Genomic DNA, 22,960 nt, shown 5'->3' on the forward strand with positions numbered 1-22,960 from the left:
TCAGGAAGGTGTCTTCCACACACTCCAGGAACCTCCTAGACTGCTTCCTCTCTGCCGTGTTGTATTTCCAGCAGATGTCCGGGAAGTTGAAGTCCCCCACGAGAACAAGGGCTAGCGATTGAGAGACTTCTGCCAGCTGCTTGTAGAATGCTTCATCCGCCTCTCAGTGGCTTTCCAACTCTATTTTTCCCTTTGGAGCAAAACAAGTGTTTCACTCTAGGTCCAGTAGGGACTCTAGAGAAAAAAAAAACAGTTTTTACCTAGACCACAGCAAGAATGCACGATGTCCCTGTGTTTCTGTGGGAGAACACATTTTTCCAACCCCCCTCTCGGCTGGGTAGGCTGAGCTGTGCTCCCGCCTGAGGCAGGCTGCGGCTGGATGGCCAGGCCAGGCCACTGGCAATGGAGGCAGAACCCCGACCAGGGGGTTTGGGAGGCAGCAAGCATCGCCGCTACGCAGCTCAGCCCAGCCGGAGCACCTACCTGTGGCAGCATTTCATCCTCACAAAGCCACCCACTCCACACAGGCCGCCTGCTCTGCCAGTTGAGCCAGCACAGGACTCCCATGCAATCATATGAAACGAGGTCAAGAGCTTAATTAGCACTATAAAATTTTCACTGTTGCAGTTCTCTGTCCAATCTGGACATCAGGAGTTAGGGCTTTCAATTCCAAGTTACTTTTTTTTTTTTTCCTTTCCTTTTTCCTCCTCATTTAAAGCTATCTCAAACAAAGAGAAAGCACAGCATACGCAGGAGAGAAAAACAACCTAAAAAAGAGATTCTTGTCCCATGATTCCAAGTTTAAGGTAATACCAAAATTGCCAAAGCTAGAAAATAGGAATGAAGGTGTCGTGCATTGATTTACACCAAGTTCATGCCAAACATGTAGTTTATAAGTCGCACTCCTAGTTCCCTAGATGGTCACAATATGCACAGGAATGCCAAAATGTTACAGGCATCAGTGACCCAGAGCACAACCGTTTCTGTGCTACACTGCGGCTGAACCACTAAAGGATGTCTTCAGAGATGTCTCAAGACGGGAACAGTTTTACAGAAGTAGCTGTGTTCACACACATGAAGAACGAGGGTATTATCTGCAAGTCTCCTGAAAATCCTGAGCTGTTCTTTCAGCAGAATCAGCTCTTCCAGATGTGATATCTTCCATGTTGCAGCAAATAATGTCAGCCAGGATGTGGCTGAAAAGAAACTGTTTTCTTTTATTCTTTTGTAAATATAAACATGTTTATAATAAATATGTTAATGTTTATTATTATTACCACCACCACCACTAGCTTCACATGGGCTGCAGTGGCACTCACAGTATTGCTCTAAGACAGAAGATACAGCGCAGCAGGAGCTGAACTGGTTTCACAGATCCTTGACATTTTAATGAACAGATGGGAAAAAAATGGTTCTGAGAGAAAGAAAAGAGCTTTGCTTTGAAAGGTAAGGGCCTTTTCAAAGACTGGAAGAAATGGTCCCTAGAGCAAAGAGCATGGAATGAACTGGAGAGAGGCACAGCCTTTCTCTAGGTAAGAGCAAGGATGCTAAGTCTGGCCACTCACTTTCCGACCTGACAGGTATTTGGCAAATTTTTCACAAAATACACATAAATAGTCAGCAATGCAGCTAAATAAGGTTTCCATTTTTTCTGCCGATCTAAAATTAATTGTGCCATCTTTATAAAAAAAAGAAGAAAAAAAAAAAAGAGGAAAACCATGAAGCTAGGCTTCCACATGCTCTGTAGGAACAGAGAACCTACCCACCTACAGAAGCACAAGCCTACCAGCTGTGGAGATCCTCCCAGTAGGCAATTACCTCTTCACCAGGAGGGGACCTGGAGGACAAGAACAGGACGAACGCAGGCCATGCCACAGTGATACACTTCAGGGAAACCCTGCTCTGCAGCAGCTGAAGCTGCCCAGCTCACGTCCTTCCCAAGGACTAAGCTGCTCGTTGCAGAACACGCTCTCAGTACAGTTCCCACCTCTGTCCTAGATGCCATCTTTCAGAGCTGGCGTTAGCTTTGCCGCATAAAGGAAAATACGTGACATCAAGGCATTCAAAGAAAATAGGTGTCTGCTACACATCTCTGAGCTCAGCTGCTGGAATTCAGTGTCACACTCCTGAATTTACTAGTGCTTCCCCCCCCCACAACAGCTGGAGGGAAGGCTCATCGCCCTGGGCTGTAATATCACTGACCCTGGCTGGATGGCACCAGACCCTTACATTGGAGGTCACATGCCAACAGGCTAGATTTCACTTACCCGAAAGTGCTGAAAGTGTCCCAAGTACTAAATAAGCATTCGGTCCAGACACACACACAAAAATGAGAAAACAGATTAAATAAGGAAGAGCTACTTGTTTTCATGCCAGATTCTAGTACCTTACCTTGCAGCAAGTTGTATCATTTTCTGCAATTGGTCCCAGTAACACTGCACACAGGGATCAGTATACGGCCCTCTTTCCTAGCTGAAACAGGATCTCACAGCTACACCCCTCCTACCTCAAGGTACCCCAAAGCACCGATATGACACTGCTCTTACACATAGGTTCCGTGGGAAGAAAGCTGCATTTGTTCAGCTAGCTCTGCGTGCAGTAAAGGTTAGTTCAGACTGATCCTCATCATGCATAACACAATTTTGTTCAAGTTACATCCAGGCAAAATAGTCATCATTTTTATGAGGACGGACATTTGGAATCAGGATCCTGAATCAATGCAGCAACAGCACAAAGCACTGACAGGTATTTAGGGCAAACAGAAAAGAGTATCTACTCCAGAGCTGGGGCAGAACGGTTTGTGCTAGCAAGTGTATAAATATATAAAACTGGGAGAACACAGCGATGCATATTAATAACCACATCATTGAAAAAGAACAAGGCTGAAGCACACACAAAGAGCAGTCTTCCGACCCCTTGCTGCACTATTTAGGTGGTTATCCTGCAAAATACAGCATTTTGGACACAGAGTTCCCCAGATGATCACAAACAGCCCATGAATAGGACAGAGAACATCCAGTGACGCTTTCCAGGGTACCCAGTTTGAGATTGCGAACGCAGCTTAAGTCACTCCTACACAGACAACTCCACTGCAAACATTTTACACAGCAGAAGCATAATCCTGCAAGTTCTGTATTTCGAACAAACCATGCTCCTATGCGTAGTTCCACTGTTTTCAAAGGACTTATGCACATGGATGTTAAGGCTTGTAAATCTCTGTTAATCGGTGTGCAATGGAAAGCATCATTTCCTCGAATCTGAAATCAGTTTCCACCGAAGTAAGAACTCTAGCAATACAACTTCCTTCGAATTCAATCCCAAACCTGCATGCTTCTTGCAGAGTTCCCATCTCAGTAATGAGCTACACTAAACCCACAAGACTTTTCAAAGGTATTTGAAATCCTGTCTGAATTTCTTCACTGGATGTTCCCCGCAGCTCTGCCTTGAGGAAGGTGTTGGCAATAACTGGTTTCCACGGGCAAGGAGAGAGCACAGGGAGCTTTGCTGTCTGGTCGTCCAAGGCCAGCGGCCCCTCTCCCCTTTCCTCCCCAGGGCTCTCCTAGGAGGGGGTGGAAGGGGAAGAATCACAAAAGCGTTCCTGGAGGATGACTGTCCCCAAGCGGGAAAGGTCTCATGGTCGTATTCACAGTTCCTCCTCTGGGTCTCCTCTGCAGATAGATCTGTCTCCATTTTAATGCAGCTGAGTAAGAGAATACCAGCCATGCACCTTACCTGACAAGCTCATTTCTCTGCTCTATACTCCGTTCCTTATTAACCGTTTGCTCCAATCTTTCCACCCTTCTGTCCATCACAATGCTGCATAAGTGTTAGGTGATTTTAAAAACCAAACCCCACCATTCCTCCCCGAACTCCCAAATCACCCCTTGCTCATTCCATTTCCATGGAGGAAATTAACACCAAGCTGCTCAGGAAATGTGGCAGACACAGGCCATGGACACCATGGGTATGACAAAGGTCCACAGCACCGCTGAATCCTGCTCTGCTGATCCACCCTTATTACCTGGTCTGCTCAACAAACTGCAGTACTCAAATTACAAGAGAAACCATGAGATGTGATCCAGCCCTACCACAGCGCACAGTTATTTGCACTCAAGGTTTCTTGCCCACCCTAACACCCCCCAGACATCAGGCCTAGCGGCCTGGCTAGTCTAAGCAGTACCAATAATTTCTATTTTCAAGGCAAAAGCCTGAGCTGACAAAGCTAACCCTCTGTCAAATACAAGGCAAGAAATGACACATGTTATCTTTCAAACAATTTTTTTACTGCAAGTTCTTTGCAAACATTTGTATAGTCATTACAAAAAATACCAAAGAAAATTTCAGTCTATTCAATTTCAGAGTGTCATAATTTACAAAAAAATAAATAGCTTTACTCTAAAGACGACAATTGTCTAGTATTAAGGTCAGCAATATCATTCACAGAAGTCCACATTCTCAGAGTGCTGAGTATTTGGGTACATCTGACTTAGTTTGCCTTCTTCCAGCATTTTCCTTTAAAATAAGACTAATCGGAACATCAGAAAAGTAACTTTTTTCTTCCCACAGAAAACTGAACATTCAACGTAGATCTTGAAACCCAGACTCCATTGCTAATTGAATTGTTAGACCCCTCTGACACACAACTTAGAAACAGTAAAACTTTTTTTTTTTTTTTAAACAACTGTAACAGAACAGTTTCCCACAAAATTTAAGAGTCAACAGCAGCAGCATGAAGGGCATGTTTCTTCGATATAAGGCTAATGGTCCTTGATGTGGCAGGGCTTCTATTAAAGCACAGAACTGCCAAAGCCAAGGGTATTACAATCAATGTCACGCCGCCCCTGCAACCTCCGCTCAGGCAAATCAGCCTTGTGCCCACAGGCGTAACCAGGATTCACCACCCAAGTCAGAATTCCTGAGTGAACTGGGTGTAAGATCAGGTACTGCATACTGCAACACACCAACTGCCGCACGAATTTGGTTTTGGAGTGATTGTCATTCTAGACGTGCTTAAATACCACTTTGAAGTTGACTGTGCTTTTCCACATCAGCACTACTGACTTCTTATCATGAACTTGCTGCTATACTGTAAACACATGAAACCTTTAGGAGAATGCATAAAAGCATTAACCATGTACAGTAAATGCCATAATGAGAAAGGCTGGCACACGTGTTATGTCACAAGAAGAAAAATCTTTGGACTATAGTACTATATGCCACAAAATGTTCCAAGTGCATCCCACAATAGATGGCTCATCAAAGGAGGAATCAGCAAACAAGCAAATAACTAGGCATTTGCAAAAATGTTTTAAACAAAAAAATAAAGGGGGCTTCAGAACATAAGAGCAGATGAAAAGAAAGCTTTTCTGAACTTCTCTGATGAATCACTCTGCCTTACGTTTCAGCACATAATGACAGATTTCAGGCGAAAATTAAAAGTGTCTGAAGTGTTTTGCACAGTGTACGTGCTTCTCCTAAAGCTGGCTAAAAATCAATACTAAGGAGAATAAAAAAGAAAAAAAAATTGCATTTTTATGTTACTCACATCACCATGCTCTGGCTGAGACTTCACTAGGTCTGAAGCTGAACTGTACTGTTCACACCAGCTCAGGGGAAGTTACAGTGCTCTGAATGTATCACCTCCCTCTTCCCCACACGAACTAACCAAGTTCAAAGCTACACCAAGCCTGAATCTTTGGCCATGCTATAGAAAATGCCTTTTTCCTGCAGTAGGTGGTCTGGGCTACCACACTCCACCACTTCTCCTCTGTCCAGGACTAGAACTCTGTAAAACAAGGAAAAAAAATGGTCACAAGAAGATCCAGAAAGCCAATGAACACAGATGTATATGTACAGACAGAAACTGACTGTAACGTAGCCATTATATGGAAGCGAAGACAGTCCAGACTGTATGAATGCACAGAGGTTCTCAACTCTGTCCTTCCTGACCTCATTGCAGACGGTCTGTCTGGTCTATTTTTTATGTAGCATATGTTTACCCAGTCATTTGCAGGCAGCCATGAGACTTTTGACTGTGCTCTGAGCCAACCAGAAACTAGATGGCAGCACCTATTGTCAAGGTCAGTGAAAGCCCGTAAGACCTTGTTGCAAGATCTGGGATAACCTTCCCATAATACTGCATCACATCAACTGCTCTTATACAGCTTCTGCTGACAAAACACAAATGCAGACATAGCTTATGCAAAACAAACATGCAACTGGAATTAGGAAGTTTACAAAAAGCAAGTTACTACAGTCAGTAAAGTCAGCTCACAGTTAAGACACTGCCTCCAGCTACCTCCACTAATTGGCCAGGCACTGCAGAGATGCTCACTAAGCCCTTAGCAAGGGCTGCTGCACAGTGTTACCCGCTGCCGTGACTGAATTGAGTGTTCATCTGGTGACAGTACTGCTGGTGCTGGGCCTGGCGCAGGCAAGGCTCCTGTCTCTTATCTTTCACTATTGACAGCACAAAGAGAGGTCTACAAAAGTACACAAAAATCTTATCACTGGTCACTTCACGCTCTGCCATTCTGTGATAAAAAGGACAAGAGAGCTTAAAACTGAAATTATGAGACAAAACGTCTGCCCTCAACCACACCTTAGCAAGGCAGCTGAGGGTGAGGGAGGCTGTATGAACTATAACCAAAAGTGATGAAAACAGAAACGCTGAATAAACTTCAGACAAGCGCAGGACCTGCCCCTTTGATTCCTTATGCTGTCTGTGCCTAGTTTAGGGTATGAGCTCCCTAAAGCTCTGATGCCTCTTCCAGCTGTGACTAAATTAGGGCAAGACCCAGGAATAGACTCCTACCCTCGCCTCCCTCTCCTTCCCGGTTTGCCTGAGCAGGAATGGCACAACAGCAGTGTGACAGAGGGATCAGAGGAGCTCCTCAGGCCAAGCACAGCTACTGCAAGCCAGAATACACACACAAACACACCACCCATCAAAACAGGGATTCCAGCAGCTCTGCGGAGAGGTAGCTAAAAATGCACTGGTAAACATTTAGCTCACACAAAGACGCTCATTTAAAGTAGAGCACAATGCAGGTCACACATGCCATTCTTCAAGATAAAAGTGGTATTACTTAACCTTGAGTAGTCCATGATTGTGTTCAGACGATGTGCTATAGTTAATACGGTACATTCTTCAAATTGAGACTTTATAGTTGACTGTATAAGCTTATCTGTTTCAAGATCAACAGCAGCTGTGGCTTCATCCAGAACCAGGATTTTGGACTTCCTGAGCAGAGCTCGTGCCAGGCACACCAGCTGGCGCTGTCCCACACTATGCAGATGGGATGGGAGGGTAGGGAAAAAAGTCACAACAAGTTTGCAGTATTCATTCTGAAGCCCAGCAATTCCTTGTAAGAACTCTTCTAAAGTATAGGTGCCAAGAATCCAGCAAAGTAGATAAGGTCGGTCTTACTATTTCACTGCAAAGTATCTAACAGCATCTGAAACTACATCCCCCTCACAATGAAGTCTTGGCAACGTAGTAAGAACACATTACAAATGGTTTCAGCATAACTGAATCAATGCAGTGTTGAGGACTGGACTTTAAATGGTTTCTACAGACTGAACATATATCCCTGTTATGGTGCAAAAAGCAAGCTAACAACTCCCTTAGAAAAACTGCATCTGTTGGGCAAGAGCCATGGTAAGTTCAGAGCATCCACTACAAATAGCAGGCTGCTGCTACTAAAATCCTTTCTAAGACTGCCCAAGCTGTCAAACCTTACAGCATTCCGAGTATTTCTTAAATTACTTTGAATTCCCAAACTTGAGAGTTTAACACATGTTGAATAAGATCTAGTTGGTTGATTGCCTGGTCATGCATTAAGAGTTCCCCAACTCCCTCCCCAAATTCTCATACAGGGCTGGGGGGGAGCCCCACACTGCACTGCTATTGCTAGGGTCTAGCTACATACTGTCCCAAGTGAGCTGTAAGGTTTCTGGAAGTGGAAAGTCCAGTTGCAGATAGGAGAGCACACACACACACCTCTCAGTTCTCATTCAGTTCTTAAGGCAATTTTCACAAGCATGGTTCTTTGACGTACCTGAGGTTCTCTCCACCTTCAGCACACTCATGATTAAGTTTATCAGGAAGGGACGATACAAAGTTTTTCAGGTGAGCCAATTCCAAAGACCTCCAAATGTCTTCATCAGAGTGTTGGTCAAAAGGATCAAGATTCATACGCAGAGTGCCAGAAAACAATATTGGATCCTAGTCATACAAAGAGGTAATTGACAATGTACACAGAACATGGCAAGTGCTCCAAAAATATTTCTTAGATAGGGAAAGGAAAACAACATGTCCAGATGCAGTTGCAAGCAAGCTAGTCTACTGAATTTAGGAGCAAGACCTCACTTTTCCCAATAACAGCAAGTTATTCTCCCTCACCCTTATTCCTTACACCTCTTGGGGGCCTGACCTCTGCCCTCTGCAGACTCTGGCACTCCAGACCTTTCCACGAATCAGTAACTCTTGAATCCAGAAGAAAAGAAAAAAAAAAAAAAAAAACACAAAAAAACCCCCGCCAACTTCCTTTTTACTGGGCTACTAAGTTACAGAACAGGCACTCCCTGCCCAACCTCCTGTCAGCAGGGACTACTCGGTCAACTTTCCACTTCTTAGGGAACTACACCACCTGTAAATATTTCAAAAGTCTTCAGCTGCAGTATTAATGAAATGAATGCATTCTTTTCTTGGACATGGAGAAATACTACTTTGGAAATACTTTTGACCTAGCAGTGCCAGACTGATGCAAAGTGATCAAAAGGAGAAAGTGAAGTCTCCCACAGATTTCCAAAAGTGGTGCAGAAAACCATTTACAGCGTGCTCACTTGTTTTTGCCAGTGTGCTGCAACAGTGATAACCACATTTTATGGTCTTACTTTGAATCAGAACAGGCAGGCAATAAAGGCTACACAGTAAGAACGAGAAGACTTGAGACTGTAAGTCCAGTGCTTGTAAAGCCGTATTTCCAAACATTTTGGACTATCGAACCCACAGTTGCTCGGCTAGACTGGGATGGTTATGTACAGGTTTCTGTGAGTGAACAGTACTGCATACCTCACTCGCGAGATCCTGCCTAAGTCGGAATGCTTTGTACGCAGGCCCAAAGAGTGCATATCAAGCCTGAAATAGCAACGCAAAATCCCAATCCCTCACAACTAGACTATGCAGTAACTTCATTCCATTTCTAAAAAGAATGGAACTACCTAAAATGAAAGTGGTAACTGATCTCTAGAAAAAGTCCCCTGAGAGCTCTCCACAAGTGGAAGTACTCAGACTTTACTTCCCCTCTACTGGCCAAAAGAGCAATAGTCCCAGTTAACTAAGGGTTAGTTAACTGGTGTTCAGCTGGGATCAGACCTCCCCACTCAGGCTAAGCTGTCTATAGCATTTAAGTGATCAGCATGGGGTGCTGACAAAGCCCACGAGTCCAAAGGCCAAGGTTTTGCTTCCACATTACAACTTGGCCATAGCCAAGCCCCTACTTGTTACCCAGCACAAGCAAATCAAAGCCAGTCTAGGAAAAAAGCTTGGTTTCAAGTCCATGAAAGAGCATGCTGAAATGACTCAATTTCATAGCTATAGATCAGAAGAGGAGTAAGTATATTCTCCCCAGTACATTACAGAAACAGCACTGTTACAAAACGAGCTCTGGTAACGGCAGGATTTCGCACCTACCTGAGGGATGATGGTGATCTTGAACCGCAAGTCATGGAGCCCTATCTTTGCAATATTAATTCCATCAATAATAATCTCTCCTTCAGCTGCTTCATTAATCCGAAACAAACCTAAAGTAAGGGAGGATTTTCCAGCTCCCGTTCTTCCAACTATTCCAATCTGTTGGGAAGAAATACAGGAACAATTTACCCTGGGGAAGAGTTAAAGCATTTCCAAGCCTCTACCCGAAATTGACACATTTTCAGAAGGTTGTCACATTTGCTGGGCTATCAACACCCCAAAAGAGCATAACAAATTATAACAAGCATATCACTGGATATGAAAAAACAAGAACAAAAAGCAGTCAAAATTTGCAATCCAATCACAGAAGTTTTCAGTTTTTCTACAAAGGCAGATGGAATTGGGTAGAGCAGGGCAAGGTTTCCCTAATCCTTTCTTTGGTTCGTGCTTCACAGTTATAATTGCTGATTTGACATTTATCTTGTCTGAATTTATAGCAAAAATAGACCAGAAACACTCAGTTTCGTACTGTATGTTTTGCTTCCCAGTTAGACTGAAGTCTTAACCAATTCTTTTCTTTTTTTTAAATAAATATAAAAAATTGCTGCTTTGGTTGGTTGATATATCTCTTGCCATCTGCCCTTTCTAACCACTCTTGAGGTAGTATTCTGTCCATATTTGTAGGTAGAAAGCGTGCACTCAAAAAAAAGCAAATGCCTAGTTGGATACCACAAATAAGGAAGTCGGATAGATGATCTGTCTTGCAGCTACCTTTTACGCTGCCATGCAAGATCACGCTATTATTAGACATCAGAGAATCCACATAGGACTGGGGCAGGATGCATGTGAACACGTGTGAGGAAGCAGTTCGGAGAGACACACACATATCACCATCAGTTTGGCCAGATCCAGAGAACCTACTCTGAAGTCCCATTTTTTCCTGCAGTCTCACGTTGCAACTTCTGCCTCACTAGATCAGGGCTTTCCCCCCTCTACTTAACAGCTCATTTTCTTGAGACTATAATTAACTTAATCTCTCTTCAACCTGTACTCCTCTTTGCTTATGGCAAACAAATCAGAAAAATTTCCTGGGAAGGGGAGTGAAGACAGCATAAACCTCACTTCCTTATGAAACCAGACCAAAAGATACTTCACAAGCTCACATAATAGTATATCTTTACCCCATGATGCAGGACACACCTTGAAAAGGATAAGAGCCCATTACACCTGCCAGTTACAGTAAGACCGATTCTACAGAAGCTCTTCTAGTTCTTAAGGACCCAAGACACACTACAGCACGGGGTTAGACCTCTCTTTGGCTTATGCATGCAGACTTATAAACAGTAACACTCCGCTATAAATTCAAATTCATTACCTTCTCACCCCCATTTATGGTAACATTTATGTTTTTCAGAACCAAATCCAAGTCTTCCCGGTAACGTAAACCATAGCCTCGAAACTCAACCTTCCCTTCCTCAGGCCAGGTACTCACTGGGGCAGTTTGTTCAATACTCCATTCAGCCTGAAAGAACCACACAAACATATCTGTTCAGTTCCTCCTTCAACCGGACATGGGCTCAGAGGACTCGAGGAAAGCAATTAAAAATCCTTGTTAGTGTGTAACTTGCAAAAGAAGTGTGATAATGATGGGAAGAGAGGAAAAGAGCTGCCCCGAGGCAGATGAAATGGTATAATGTAGCCAAGGGCTTTGCTATCACACGTCCCACTTGCTGGATAAACTTTCCTCTTACAAATGGCAGAATCATACAGGCAGCACGTATTCGGACAACCTGCTTGTACACCCGCCACCACAGTAAGGAAACCATTGGGGAAGCCAGACGTGCAACTAGAAGCAGTTTAACTGAGGCATAAACACTAAAAGATTAACAAGCTCATAAAAATAAACAGCTGCTGCCTCAGCCTCCCACAGAGGTGGGAGAAGAGAAAACACACCCCACTGCATTCACTGCCAGTGCCAAACAAAAAGGCTTTTAACTGTATAAACACTGGTCTGCTACCAGAACCTGAGAAAAAAATTCTAGGAAGGTCCTCATAAGGTTTGGCTGCAAAAATAGCAACTCAAGTCAGGTTCAAGTGACAGGCATGGCAAAGAGAAGCCACGGCGAACTGTTCTGTAGCCAAAAGGGGTACAACTGCAGATGAAATGAGTTGTTAGGCAATATGAATCAAAACAAAAAAAGCAAAACCTCTTTACTCCCCACACTGAGAGCAAAAAGAGAAACAAATTTAAAAAAGCAATGTTTAAGCACTTAGGAAACCAAAACATTTGTACAGCTCCACTGCTTAGCCGAGGGCAGAACAGCACATTTCTTAAATAACACTGTGTAAATATCAGTGGATACACCTCAAAAGCACCCACAGGAACTACCCGCTAAGATACAGCCTGTCTCTAGAGGGAGGGCACGGACAGCACTAGGCTCTATCCCATCCCTCAGCTCAAAGGACATGCCCAGCTGCACTTTCCAATCCATTCAGCCCGGCTGTGGGCGAGACCTCGGAACAGGGCATTGACTTCTACAGGTGTGGTGGACAACTTGATGTACCTCCTTCTCCATTTCAGCATATTCTTTGACTCTTTCAACAGCAACAATGTTGGTTTCCAGCTCAGATGACATGCGAACTAGCCAGTTCAAGTATGCTGTAATCTGCAAGAAGAAAAGCAGTCTAGAAGCAGTTTGCACTAAATACGTTACCTGCAATAAATAAAAACCATGAAACAACCAAAGCACTGAAAGTTCATGGAATGCATAAACAGACAAGATCTTTGCTAATCAGTGCTGGACAGAAGAAAAGTCCAGATGCCGTTAATATGCAGGGGATGAGTCATCTTAGCCACATTCACTCACACAGGCAAGGCACAGAAGAACTTCCCAGCATCTTTCCAGATGCTATTTGTAGTTATTATTCTCTTCCTACGTTCCTTACGTTAGTTTTCCCTCCAAAGCTGTAGCAAGGTTCTTTCTGATGCAGTCTTACATTTCAGAGTTTGTTTTTTTTTTTTTTAAAAAAAAAGGTAAAATTACCTGCAGTGAGTAGGACACTGAGAGGCCAACCAGGCCTGCACTGAGTTTGTTGCGTGCAATCACTGCAAACAATGCTGCAAAGAGGACAATACAATTCCCTACGTACTCCAGACGGACAGCCAGCCACCTGCAGGACAGAAAAATGTAATGCATCTTTCCGGTAATTCATCCAACAGAGAATTATGAATGTGGCCAACCAATGTTCTGCCACAAATCTTGTTTTTGAAAAGATCAGTAATATGACCTCTGCATACTGCCAGTGACACAGGAACTGCAAGCTATCTGAGGTTCTGCTCCAACAGCATGCAAACCTAGAGGCATCCAAAATTAATAAACCTTTCAGGTGCATAAATTCCTGTCTCAGTTCAGAAAGCAGCTGTGGTTAACATTGGGATCAATGAATCCAAACTTTTAAAAAAAATATTACCCAGAAGGTAGGCAGGAACTTTCAGAAAGAAAAGAAATTCAGAAGTAATCTTAATTCCATCACAGAAGTTTAAGCAAAACATCTGTGAAACAGATATATCCACACAGGCTTCCCTCCCCTGGACAAGTATGCTGAGCGCTGTGATTGATAAGGAGCACAGGCAGCAGAACCACGTCCTCCCTATATAACTGCCTTTCAGTATTTCAACCCCACTGTTACCTGTTTGCAACAATGCTTGGATAATAAGCTTTCTGATTTTCATCCACTTTCATGTCGTTCTGCTTTATGAAACGTTTCTGTTCCTCAAAGGCTCGAATGACACTGACTCCCAGGAGGGTCTCATTGAAGTGAGAATATACAGGAGAACGACTGACAGACTCAAGGCGTTTGAGCTGGCGAGAAGTGGCCACATAAAATCTCTGTAAATCAGAGTGTGAGAATTATGGTTACATCCAGACTGCGTCTGAAAAGACAAAGGGAATCCTAAGAGAGTTCCCTGCCATTTGGGCTGTTAGTTACAGAGATTCAACTTACACATGGGAATACATGTGTAACACTTTTAGGCCTAAAAAGACCATTACATACACTCTGCTGTCTTTAAACAACCACCAATCAAACCATCTCAAGTGATAGCCGTTTTCTCCTCTTTCCCTTCTCTGCAAGCTTAATTCAACAGTATAAAACACGCACATCACTGCCTTTAAGATTTACTAATGGAGCCTGATAGATTCACTAATTCAAGAGTCAAAGTCAAAACCCAGCTTCTTCTCTCCAATCTGTACTGGCTCTACTAGATTTCTAAGAGTAAAGCAAGAGTGAAGCAAGCACACCCTGCATACACTAGACAGGACTGGAAGGCTGCCATCATTTCTCTTGCTCTGTAAACAGTATTCTGACAAAACAGGCACATCAGCAATGCACACATACCCCTCTAAAGGCTACTCTTCTGTTTGGAAGCAAGTTTTAGAAAAGCCCATACATTTTCCATATTTGGGCTCTGAGCAACAAGCTATACCAAATTTGCCTCAAAAACTAATGGCATTTTTATAAAGTCTGCTTAGGTATTAAAGGATTACCTTCTGCACAGAAGTCATTCTACACTTGACAACGGAAGGAAATGCTCTGCTAACACTGGCTAATCAATAAACCATGCAAAGCACAGTCAGTCAAGCACGACTCAAGTCAAACACATTAAAATCCATCCCAGGGCAGAGTCAGAAGAGAACTGTCTTAAATAACAGAAGATGAGTGACTGCTGGTCCCAGTGCCCCCACCTGCAGGGTAAAACCCCCTACCTGCACAAACAAGTAGACAAGTCCCAGAGGTGGAATAATGACAGCAGCTATAGGTGTGGCCAGCAGAATGATGATACAAGCCCCAATCACATTAAATGTCGAGCCCATGAACATCTTGATGATTGGTGGAATGGTGGAGTCAATGGTGTCTATCTCCTTAGAGAAACGGTTCACCAGATTTCCACTGGGTGTACGTTCAAAGAAACTCATTGGAGACCTGAGGACATTGTGCAGCAGGTTAAGGTGCAGGTGTCGTGAAGCAAATATTCCCCCTATTGACACAACCATCGAGTAGCCAAACACAGCAATACCTAGAAAAGAAGACTTGTTTTTAACTGCTTCCACTTCTCACACAAAATATTTTCCTCCATTTTGTCACCACTTAGCATTAGCGTGTCTCTAGTACAATAATTCTGAGAACTGGGGCTCACTACAGGTAGAGTCAGTGATTATGCCAAGTAATTAAAGAAAAAAAAAAATAGTGCAAACACTACATTTCTCTCATGAAAGAAGCTGTTTCTCCATTACAAATTTTTGTGTAATATTTGAGCACTTTCCTTGAGTAAAGACCACCGAATTTTAAGGTGGCATTTAGTTTTTACTGCAGGATTTTTACGGCAATTCTGAAGTGCGGTACTTGGGGTGTTAGGTTTCATGGCAAACAAACTTTGACCACAAAGAGGACACAAAAAGCCGCTGAGCTGGCCTCCCTGTGGTGCCTTGGATGGACCCTCAAACAGTCAGAGGAGACACCAGCCTATACAGCTCAGCCAGGCCATGGCTGCAAAGCGTAGCCGTGGCCTCCTGTGACAAACTGTCCCTGTGACCCAGGCTAGCACGGTTCATTTACAGGCCAAGGAGCCATTTCCTGGGTCACTGCTGGCTCATCAGCCCGTGCAAACCACTTTCATTCTTATTTTGTACAAATGACAGAAAACCATATTCACTAACTGAATAATTTTATAACGTTGATTTGCTTGCCTTTTTTTTTTATTCACTCAAGTTTTTCATCTTTCTACAAAGGAAAAAAAAAAACCCCACACTCAAATCCTTAGCAAACTGCTGCTGCAGTTCTGGGGATACAAGGTCACCAAGAGCATTAGAAACATTCTGAACCAGCTAATCTTAAAATAGGTAAGACCAAGCAAACCTTGAGAAATTCCCAGTGCTCCATACACTCCCAGTCTGACATTCGTGTACTGCTGTGTCCCATTGATAACAGGATCATCTGTCCATAAACTTAGCCAGTAGTTGGAAGCCAGGGAGGCTATATGATTACACATAAAGAGGAAAATGCTCAAGAAAGAGATAAAGACTCCAATTGCTTTCATGTAGTCCCAGTACACTGTTGCCTTTACCTGAAGACAGAAGGGGGAAAAAAAAATATTCATTTTGCAGATTAAGTTTCAAAAGCAGCAATTCCCCCTTCTTCAATCCCTATTTTAAAGTCAGCATCCCTGCATCAGGGCATAAAAACACAACAGTTGCACTTTAGAGAGCCACTGCTTGGGAACACAAGCTGCAAAGCGTTCTATGGAGACATGCCAAACCCGACATCCCTCCAGGGCAGGTACACATCATCTTTCCCTTGTCTTCCAAGGGAAGGGAAGGGTAGGGAGAGAGCTGCCTGAAGTAAAGCAGAGCATCAGTGGCAGAGCCAAAAACTTCACTGAGGAGTTCCAGTTTTTGGCGCTCTCTTTTTACCACAAGATTATCTAGCCTTTAATTAAATCCTTGCTCCACATGGCTTGTATCCTGTGATCTATCTTTAACCAGAGGGTTCAAGAAACACCACTAGGAGGTGTAACTGCTATTTTCCCAGGAACCTCACTCTCAGGTTTCTCAGAAAGCCCTGGATATCCTGGGATTAGATACTTGTGTCTACAGTGGAAACTTGGCTTAAATTCATCTGAGTCAATTCCAGCTTCTTATGCTGAAGGGCAGATTTCGTTAGGTCACCTAATTTGTCACAATCTCTCTCCAAGAAATACCTGCAAGGTTTTCATTTCTTGTTTTAAACTTTGATGTGGTCAGGCCCATCATCTTAAACCAAAGTTTTGGTGTCAGCACTCTTTCTGCATGCAAACCTGGGGCTCAGCTTTGGGAGCAGAAGGCACAGCAATACTTCCATGAAGTACTACACAACAAGCAGCAAGTCCAAGAATCCACTCAGACCTTTCTCACCCCAGTTACATGGCCTTTGGAAGCTATTTTCTTCTGAACCCTGTGGATTTTTCTGAAACTGAAAGAGAGTGCAGGAAGTGGGAACAGGAGACCTTACCCTCCCAGTCTTCGCTGTGTCTGCCTCTGTCAGTTTCCAGGAATTCTTTTCAGCAAGTGGCTTCTGCAGCTCTGCTGTGCTGCTCTGATGCTGTGACTTGCCGGTGTCTCTGCTGTATGTTGAGGAGTTACTGAGTTGCCTGTTTGAAGACATTTATTTTTCAGTCTTAGCATGATACAGGCCAGGTGTTTAATTCATGAATAGATTTCAACAGTCCACAGCTCCAAGTCAGTGGCTTACATTATTCTGGTGGTAATCAATCTCCTAACAAGTCACCATCAGGCCAGTGGTTACTAGCACTTCCCTCCCCCCCTCACAGTGCACTCCCAATCCTCCGTGAGGGCATTCAGTTCTCAAGTATCCATCTTCAGATACAAGTAACAGGCTAGCCAGTCAAAGAAGTCTCAGTTGAGCAATCTAACTCCAGAAAGAAAAATGCTTGGTGATCATCAACATCAGCCTTTACAAACCTTATCATCATATACAATGCAGCTGCTGAAGTGCAAAAAGGGTACCCACACTGGCATCAAGATGGGCAACTGTACTCCTAGGCCCTCATTAGCTTCCAGAAATACAGCATCTCTAGAGCACCATAAGAATAAGGCATAGACTATGAGATTGGTTTGGGGAAGGTATAATCAGCAATTGCCTTTGGCCTCTCTCAAGCGTAACAGCAGCTGTACTAGGTCAGACTAAAGGTCCACTTAGCACTTCATCCCATCTGACAGCAGTCAACTGCAGAAGCCTTGGAAAAGCATATGAAAGCTGGACTAGCCAGTACGATACTCTCCCTTTTATGCAAGCCAAACCCACGGTATCTTGCTACAACACAATCGTTTCTTCACATGGGAAGAAGAGTAGCACAAGAGCTCTGTGCATGCAGACACGGACACGCAACAGCCCGTACCAGCAACTGGAGCAGGGCTACAGCCTCAGAGGTTCATATGCCCAGGTGCTAGCAACTGGGGAGATTGGAATCCAGGGGTAGCTATTGGGCAGACTGAGTATCTGAGCCCAACTAGTGGAGGGATCCACCTTGTACATACACTTATATTATATTCTCACTAGTGAACCTCCATCCTGCTCAGCCAGAGATGGGAACAGGATGAGGCCATTTGGTGCTGTGTTTGTGTGGGTGCTCTAAGTGTCCATGATCTGTGTGGCTGGCCACGTATACATGTGGTATGTATGTACACTGTGTGCATGCGCCTGCTGGGAGCACATCTTCAGCCTTGCTACTGTTGGACCTGGAGCCATGGAGCAGCAGCAGCCTCGCCTCTCTCAGGCTGCTGGATCCATCATGATACATTTTCCTCTAACAAATACCATAAACACCAAACTACTGTTTGTCCACAACTGAGTAACAGGATGGAAGGAAGGGGGGGGGGGGGGAGAAAAAGAGAGACTACATACCTGTGCATCAGCTTTCCAGGGGCTTCATTCACAAGTACTCCATTTTCTATAGGCTTTCCTTCCTTTCCAGATGGACTACTTGCATCTGAGGGGGGATGAAAAAGTAAACGTGAAAATGGTAAGCAAAAAGATACAAAGGTTTCATTTCAATCCTAAATGCCAGGTGCAGTCCTAATGTGCAAACAAAGGGGGGAACACAAGTAAGTATTTACATGTACTAACAGATAACTGACCAGGTAAACAAATCAGTTTAGTTCCACCCCCAACAGGACTAGTTGCCAAGACAGTGAACACTTATTTTTCTATTTTTCTACCAAATGTAGGACAGTAATAATAATGTAATATACTTGATGTTAAAGCATGCAATACCAAGTCACACTATGACTCACTCTGTGGAAAAAAAAAAAAACAACCCAACAAAAAAAAACCCCAAACCCCACACAATCCAATCACTCCTTTTCAAACCACATCTTTTATACAGTTAACTATAAATTATTTTCATTTTAGAACACAATGAGAAGACATTCTAGTAAATGATGGTGTGAAGCTGTAGGAACAGAAGGCATGTGCTATTAACTTTGAGCCTTCCTGCAAAATTAAGCAGGAAGCAACATGCAAAAGCCTGGTGTTTTTAAGCAACCATAGGAATCAGATTAATTCAAGGAAGAGATCTTTCTATGAATGTCACGTCTCAAAAAAAAAAAAAACCAAACCAAAACCAGTCTTGTTATCCCACAACATCCCATTTGTAACAAGATGCAGCACACACAAGACAATTGTCTAAAACACTTCACAAAACCTGTCAGCTTGAAATATTAAATTTTCTCTGAGCAACTTAATTCAGTGTAATACAGTGCCATGAGTAAAACTTCCAGCTTCAAGTTATGTCATCATTTTCCTAATACAAACCAAATGGCTGACTCCTAAAACATTAACTGTCAATTAAGTGGAACTCTCTTCAAGTATGAAAGTTAATTCAGAATTCATAACAAAAAAAGAATTTTGCATTTTAAAGGATTTATGCATAGTTTATGCAGACAGAAAAGCCCACCTGCATCTGTTCAAAAGATATGCGGGAAAATTTGTGTAGATCTAGAGTCTGAAGTTTTGACGGTTTTATACTAAAGCAAAAGATATGCATAAAACAGTTCATCAATGCGTTAAGTGTGGACTGCTTTAACATAAAGCTGTTCCCTCCTGTGTCTGCAAACTGAACATTGGTTCATTACTCTATAAACCCAAAGCTAAACTGTTCAGTGTGGTCTAGAAGCAGAGAAAGGCAGAAAATGTGAAAAAGTTAAGAGTTCAATGATTTAGTTCTTATTTTTATTTATACGAATGAGAGCAAACCAATATGGGACTGCTGGTTATTTTAAGCACTTGACAGCATTTCTTTTGAAAGGCTTCCATATGAAAACCAGCAAGCATTCCAGCATCATATCGCTTTAGAGCATCACTGAAGTTTTTAACCCACATGAACAAAACCGCAAATAAACCATCCTGCCCTAACAGTTCTTAAATTTGATTTCGTGTTGTAGGCTACAAAGATTTCCTGCTTATAGTGCATTTACCTCTTGAGAACGAAAAATGCTCAAGATTGCCATAGTAAATCTGGCACATGCACCTAGGGTATAAGCTCACTAATGAGGGCTCTGTTGAAAAATGTGTCCAGAAATGATGAAAAGGAACAGCTGCGAAGTACTGAATACACATACAAGAACAAAAAAGACCTTCAGGGCTCAATCCTGAACAATGCCTCTCTGGGTACACTCACTACACTCCTAAGTCCAGGGTGCATCTTTAAAGTTTATTTAAAGCTTCCTCATGGAAGTGTTTGAGATAAAGAATTGCTGCTGATGAGTTATCTACAAGCTGACACACCAACTGTTGTAGCATCACACAAACAAGTAACATGCAAACCAAGATGATACGTTCTACTGTGCAGATTAAATTCTTCTAATAATGACTCAATCTCTTGTAGATGAACTGCAGCTACTCATATTACTCTAACACAAGCACTAACATAAAGCAAAAAAGCAGTTACCTGTTTCCAGAGGTTGAATCATTCCTTCTAACGAAGGATCTGAGTCTAAAAGTATATATAATTAACTTTTTCCATAACACACTCAACCATTTTCAATCTTTACAAACACAAATGCATCCAAGTAGCACAACCTAAACCACAAAACCATAAACGCCCAGGGCAGGATCAAATTTGCTGAAATGGACCTCTTTTTAATCCCAAGCCTCATACAGAGTCAAAAAAGACAACCTTGAGGAAAAAGAAAAAATTCCAAATCAGATGGCTGCAAGTGACAGATCAAGAAACTTCCTTTCCAGATATGCACTAATGAAGAGAGAATCAAAAAAAGTTACTCTAAAGTGGCCTCATATTGACAACAACAGAAAAACCTCACTATGTACAGGGAACTACCATATGCATTTTCCCCAGTGGTGGGGAAGAGACTTCATTCAAGAATCTTAAGAGACTCCCTGACCTTAACATTAAAGATGCAAAGCATCATGTTTTCAGAGTGGCAACTTTTGTCCACATGGTTACGTCTCTCCTCCCACAGCTCTGCTGTTCTGCCTTGCTTTAGTCATGCAACTGCAATGAGAGAAGGAGAGCTGTGGCAGCACAGGTTTACTTAGTCCCACCTACTCTGTAGTCCCCGGTCATCATCTTGCATGGACAGATTAGCAAGAAACAGTGAGATACTTCACGCTTCCGAGCATCTTGATACCCTAACAGCACTCATCTTGAATCAATATTTGCTTCTGCCACTTGGGGCAGAGGCTGCAAATAGCTTTTACTTTAGGAGAGAGAAAGGAAAGAGTTAAATTCATTTTAGTTATCTCCTAGCAAAATTCAAGAGAAAGTCAGATTATTTCCTGATGCAGACAGATGTTTCCTGAGTTACTACTCAGGTCCAGACTCCACAACAACATTTGGAGAAAAGCCAACACATCTCAATATTTAACTCTTGCCTTCCGAGGAGTCAGAAAGGAGAGAAGCACCCAACCATCTCTATAGGCATCATACAAGCTATCTTAACTATCCAACACTGCTATTAAGCTTAACTCAGCCTCATGCTGTTAGAAAGAAGCACAGCCACAAAATACAGGTGTGCTGGGCTTTACCAGGAGACAGCGTTGATCGTGAAAGCACAATGCTTTTTCTTGCAGATATGAAACCCCAGCCCATAATGCAGAATTAATTTTTGTTATGAAATACACACTACTCCTAGTGTATGATACAAAGAAATTCAGCAAGGAAGCTATCTTCCTTTCAAATTCAGCACTTTAAAAATAAATCTTTTTTTTTTTTTTCTCACTGTTGCATTTGAGAAGCAATTTATACAGAGGCCAAGCAAGGCCCTGTGACTCTTACTCCTGTACCATACTATCTTTTCCAGAAAACAGATTTCTACTTCATGCAGGACAACAGCTGAAATTTGGGGAATTAAGTCCACAAAATTTAAGAAAAAACTCAAAGACATTCAAATTGAATAGCTACAAGCGACAGATCAAGCAGCTTCCCTTCAAGATATGCAAGATATGCAGATTGAACTAAATGTTACAGTCCAGACCCTTAGCAGTTCTCAGAGTACTTTCACCCCCCTTCCCCTCCAAAATACCATACTATTTCCAGAAAACAGATTTCTACTTCATGCAGCAGCTGAAATTTGGGGAATTAAGTCCACAAAATTTAAGAAAAGAATCAAAGACATTCAAATTGAATAGCTACAAGCGACAGATCAAGCAGCTTCCCTTCAAGATATGCAAGATATGCAGATTGAACTAAATGTTACAGTCCAGACCCTTAGCAGTTCTCAGAGTACTTTCACCCCCCTTCCCCTCCAAAACAAAACTGAGCAACCTGTCATGCTGACAATTCTCATATAAAAAAAATGAACTGAGTAGCCATTGACAGGTCTTTCAGCTTTTTATTTGAATGCAAAGTCAGAGCCAAATGCTGTGGAGACAGCCATCTGAAGCACAGCCCACACAATGTAAACCAGATTTAGAGAAGCAATTTATACAGAGGCCAAGCAAGGCCCTGTGACTCTTACTCCTGTACCATACTATCTTTTCCAGAAAACAGATTTCTACTTCATGCAGGACAACAGCTGAAATTTGGGGAATTAAGTCCACAAAATTTAAGAAAAAACTCAAAGACATTCAAATTGAATAGCTACAAGCGACAGATCAAGCAGCTTCCCTTCAAGATATGCAAGATATGCAGATTGAACTAAATGTTACAGTCCAGACCCTTAGCAGTTCTCAGAGTACTTTCACCCCCCTTCCCCTCCAAAACAAAACTGAGCAACCTGTCATGCTGACAATTCTCATATAAAAAAAATGAACTGAGTAGCCATTGACAGGTCTTTCAGCTTTTTATTTGAATGCAAAGTCAGAGCCAAATGCTGTGGAGACAGCCATCTGAAGCACAGCCCACACAATGTAAACCAGATTTAGAATTACTAATTGTGCTCTATCTTTCAGGCACTGCAGTCAAGACCAAAGACGAACCAGACAGCTAAAAAAAAATATTTCAACCTTATGGTGCAGTTGCACTTCTGTGGAGCCACTTTTACTCCCCACAAACACTAAAAATAGCTCCAGGCTTTTCAAGGACAAACCAAAGTTTATGCTGAAGCCGTTTGGAAAAAACAGCAAAACCCCAACCCCCACATGCGTTAAAACAAAAACTAACATCTGCTGCATAAGTTTGTATGGGAGACAGGGAAAACAGTTACAAGAAATCTTTAAGTAACTATTTGCTATCCGTACAGCAAGAGG

General features: G+C 42.7%; 1 protein-coding gene across 2 annotated transcripts in view; it reads right to left on the minus strand.

Moving 5' to 3' along the window:
• Positions 1-4,265: 4,265 nt before the first annotated feature.
• Positions 4,266-22,960, minus strand: part of LOC103900911 (multidrug resistance-associated protein 1) — a 44,661-nt gene continuing 25,966 nt past the window's right edge. The window contains exons 19-31 of one of the 2 annotated variants that reach the window (XM_019472677.1): positions 20,202-20,246; positions 18,158-18,242; positions 16,745-16,883; positions 15,614-15,821; positions 14,464-14,774; positions 13,388-13,587; positions 12,742-12,868; positions 12,262-12,363; positions 11,073-11,219; positions 9,698-9,856; positions 8,061-8,227; positions 7,094-7,288; positions 4,266-5,785 (exon numbers count right to left, since the gene is read on the minus strand). In XM_019472677.1, the coding sequence (XP_019328222.1) occupies positions 5,677-5,785; positions 7,094-7,288; positions 8,061-8,227; positions 9,698-9,856; positions 11,073-11,219; positions 12,262-12,363; positions 12,742-12,868; positions 13,388-13,587; positions 14,464-14,774; positions 15,614-15,821; positions 16,745-16,883; positions 18,158-18,242; positions 20,202-20,246 (1,994 nt within the window). In that variant the 3' untranslated portion in view covers positions 4,266-5,676. The remainder of the gene's footprint in view (positions 5,786-7,093; positions 7,289-8,060; positions 8,228-9,697; positions 9,857-11,072; positions 11,220-12,261; positions 12,364-12,741; positions 12,869-13,387; positions 13,588-14,463; positions 14,775-15,613; positions 15,822-16,744; positions 16,884-18,157; positions 18,243-20,201; positions 20,247-22,960) is intronic. The other variant, XM_019472678.1, reaches the window with a different exon arrangement.

This window comes from Aptenodytes forsteri, unplaced genomic scaffold (genome assembly GCF_000699145.1).
Source record: "Aptenodytes forsteri isolate BGI_AS27 unplaced genomic scaffold, ASM69914v1 Scaffold84, whole genome shotgun sequence".
Classification (NCBI taxonomy): Eukaryota; Metazoa; Chordata; class Aves; order Sphenisciformes; family Spheniscidae; genus Aptenodytes; species Aptenodytes forsteri.